Raw genomic sequence first — 4161 nt, forward strand, 5'->3', positions numbered from 1 at the left:
TGAGAAAATAGATATAAAGGTAGATAGATATGGATATAGATATAGACAAGGATATAATTATTTATATAGATAGACATCGACCTATCTATAGATGAAAATGAAAGTATAGACATAGATAGAGACAAAGAGATATAGAGAATAGGGTATTTGTCTTGTCTACACAATATGCATATACACATAAATGTAAACAAATAAATGTATTCATATATATATATTCATACAAACAAATATAATTATGTGCAGGATATAAAGAGAATAAATACACATAAGAATAAAATTTTTTGGAAATAAATTTGAAGGATTTCATACAGAAAATACTGTTTTCATTGAATTCTGAAGGAATAAAGATCTTACAAATCTGAGTGGAGGAGGTCATGCAAAGACATGAATACAGGAGACGGAGCAGCACATCTTTTGATTAACAGACAGAGTCAGGTTGACTGAATCCACAAAGTGTGAGATGGGCAGGAATGTACCATGAAACTTGAAAGATGGTTGCAACCACATTTAGGCAGGACTTTAGAAAACCAAACCTAGAGGCAATCAGGAGCCACTGAAGTTTTGAGTAGGAGAGTGCCATCTTCAGATTTCTGCTATTAAGAAAATCAGTAAAGACTAATAGATTGCCTTCTGTGGGGGTTGGGGGAGGGAAGCAAGATTAGGGGAAAAAAACTGTAAAATTCAAAATAATTAAAATCTTTCTTAAAAAAAAGAAGAAAATCAGAGGGAAGCTGAGGCAGCTCAGTGGAGAGGGGGAGCGGGGAAGGCTTCTGATTGGCCCCGGCATCCTATTGCGTCACTCTTAGAGGATGCTCTCCTTGCATTGGTTAAAAAAAAAAAAAGTTGGTGACTGCGCGGGAAAAAAAGAGCCTGGCAGTTGCCTTGACAACCAGCAGAAACTGCTCTCTCGGACTTCTTCGCTTGAGGACCCATTCGAAGGCTCTGGAAGGGTTCGGGATCCCGCATCCCGCGAAGCGACTTCAGGGGAGACCCTTCGGAAAAGGCGAGGGAGGCGATCACATAAAGTTGCGGACGGCAAGAAATCAAGAGACATGGATCTAGAGAATATGAATTCAGCTTGTGCTCTGCAGGCTCTCTCCAAGCTGCTGAGCTTTCCAGAAGAGGAAGAGAACGAGGATGTGGAGCGAGGGTTATGCCCATCATCCGCTGTTGGAGCCCTGAGCCCTGGGACTATTGGACCAGCAAAGAAAGAAGGATCCAAAGTCAACCCTCCAAACAACACTGGAAATAGAAAGGACATCTGGGATCCTGAGGAAGTACCAGAAGGATCGGAGTTTGATGACATGTGGGACCCCCGGGAGCAGCCAGAATATGACATTATATTCAAACAGCAAATGGGACCTGAGGATGTTTTCCTGGGAATGACCAGAAAAGACCCTTCCACAGCCTGTTGTGAGGATCTCTTGGTTAAAATTAAATTGCCAGGTATCAAGTCTTCTGACATCGCTTTGGATATCCATGAGAAAGTTCTTGATCTTCGAACCCCCAAGCATAAGCTGCTTCTGCACCTTCCCCATCCCGTGGACAGCAAGACTGGAAAAGCAAGTTTTATCACCGAAACGGAGATCCTTGAAGTCATCTTGAACATGAAAAGAGAGTTTGATTTCATTAATTTTTTCTGAAATTTAATAATAGGGGTAAGATAAGATATTGTCTGGTAAGACTAGAAACATCATCAGAGTCTAAGGGAAACTTCTGGATGCTGAATGGTTCATCCATTTATAGGGTTATTACTAAAGAATTGATTAAATGTCTGCACACTCAATTTGGTAGGTAGAAAAATGGAAATATTTAGACCTTAGAATAGTTAGTCCTTTTGTGTCAAACCTTCTTAAAGAGTCAAACTAATGAAAGATGCAGTGATATAATCTATTGCTCACAATCGGCCATTGGAATGGCAAAACCAAGCCAAAAAACCTATTTTCCTCTCTTATTTGATTAATTTTGGTTAAATTATGTAGATTTGACTTAAGATGAAGTAGTTGAAATATCCTTATAGTTAGAATGCAGCTTGTTCCCAAAGTCATAGTGTAGATTCAACTTAAATATTTATAAGTTCAGTAGATCTTTGGGAGCACTCCATAGGTATTAGTGTTTTCATCATACATGTTTGAGTGGAAAAGGAAATGAGGGGATGCGGTATTCTTTGGGCAGTTCAGGCCTGTTTGAAGTCTTTGTTATTAGTTACATTTAAACATATTTTTAGAACTTTTTACCCTATGTAGTCTTATATTTATTATCAATGCCCCTTTTTGGGGGGTACTCAGAGTTTTATTGTTACAACTTAAAACCTTAGATTGTGAAAGGCATTTACAGAAATAGATGATATTTTTTCCTAATTGGCTAGGTCTACCTCATTTCCAATCTTTCTTCTTAATTGGTAATAAGTGATAATCTTTTGTTCCTGCTCTTGTTAACTGTTCCAGTATAGTCTACCCATAATTAAAAATGTACCACCCTCAACCAGTTCCTCCATTTACAAGTTGGCAATAAAATAAATTTTGTCTTAAAAAAAAAAGAAGAATATCACTATGTCATCAGAATGGAGAATCGATTGGAGTGATAAGAAGCAAAGGATGGACAGTCTGAATTCCCCATTGCCCTTAGTACAAAGGATTGACTTGTTCTGGGTCTGCATTATCTCTATTTTTCAAAAAAAAATCTGATAATCTACTGTGGAGGATAGGCTATTTTTACTATTCTACTTATGGGGGATGGCTATTTTTAGATTATAACTATAGATACATATCTGTATATAAATATATGTGACAGTAAAAGTAGCATTTTCCAGAGGTATACAATAAATCTCACATTGTGAGGTTCGATGTGTAAAGTTTATTATGGAATGCAAGGCACAATCAAAACAAGAATGTCATCATGATGAAGGTGACATTTCACTTGAACTCTAAATGATAGGAATTAATGGATGAAGAAGTGATACAATTAATAAACATTTGATTTAGAGACACAAGTCCTAGTTTTGATTCCCTGTTTTCCTAAGTCTTATTCATTGTTGTTTGTACTTTGTTCTCAAAGATAATCATGACATCAGAGAGCTGATACCATGATATGCAAGTGAATTGGATATAAATGAGAGGGAGCTGTACAAATTCACCAACCACCCTTCATCAGTAAAATGTATGCACTATGGTAATAGATAGATCTAAAACCTAGACTCACAAAGGAGAATCAGAGAGAATAGAATGTGTAAGGACATGAAAAAAGAGAATGATCAGGAAAAGTGAAATGGATTTTCCTATTGTGGAGGATCTTGATCGCCAACCAAATAAATTTAAATTTTGCTCAGTAGATAGTAAGGAACCATTGGAGATTTTAAAAAAGAGGCATTAACTAAGTTCTGAAATAAATCTCAGCTAGAGTTTTAGGTCTGGCTACCTATCCTAAAGCATCATAGCAATCTATAGGAAAATTTATGCAGAGAAACAGATCAACTTGGCCTTTGATTTATGTAGTCCTTAGAATCTGTGCTATTATAAAATCTCATGTTAATTACAGAACCTCACGATGCATAAAAAATAACTATTGTCAATTCTCATGACTTGTATTCTCTCCAAGATATTAATGAGATATTAATTGGGTTCATTAGCATATTAAATGCCACTCTACTCCCCAGGGTTTGCTTTGCTCTATTTTAATGCATTCTGATTTGATTATTCTAGAATCAGTGTGTGGATCTTCCTATTTGGTGTCAACATTTTGGTTTTGTGGATTGATTCTCATGAAGGGAGAATTACTTTTTATCCATTGAGGGTCTACTTCTTGCTTCTCTTCTGATAGCTCTGCCACCTGGATTTCAGTATAGTATTGCATAGTCTCATATGACATCCTTAGGAATAAGATGGAGAGACTTAGACTCAACAATACTAAGTCTAGGAGCATTCAACTTCAGTCCAGTGACCAATTATCAAATTATCCTTGGAGGAAGGTTTCTTCCAAAGCATCTCAGGAATTTCTCTGTGTCTTACTTCTATCCTATACTTAAGACTTAAATGCCAATCATGAAATTTAGTGAATATAGATATGGATGGATAGACATATATCTTACATATATTGTAACTATTATATTGATACATATGTATACACATACACATATGTACATGCATATTTGTTTATATTTTC

General features: G+C 36.3%; 1 protein-coding gene across 1 annotated transcript; it reads left to right on the forward strand.

Annotated features, from left to right (window-relative positions):
• Positions 1–926: 926 nt before the first annotated feature.
• On the forward strand, positions 927–2939 carry LOC141511768 (dynein axonemal assembly factor 6-like). The gene has a single exon (XM_074220816.1). The coding sequence runs from the start codon at positions 1053–1055 to the stop codon at positions 1641–1643; it is 591 nt and encodes a 196-aa protein (XP_074076917.1). The 5' UTR covers positions 927–1052; the 3' UTR covers positions 1644–2939.
• The last annotated feature ends 1222 nt before the right edge of the window (positions 2940–4161 follow it).

This window comes from Macrotis lagotis, chromosome 2 (genome assembly GCF_037893015.1).
Source record: "Macrotis lagotis isolate mMagLag1 chromosome 2, bilby.v1.9.chrom.fasta, whole genome shotgun sequence".
Taxonomy (NCBI): Eukaryota; Metazoa; Chordata; class Mammalia; order Peramelemorphia; family Peramelidae; genus Macrotis; species Macrotis lagotis.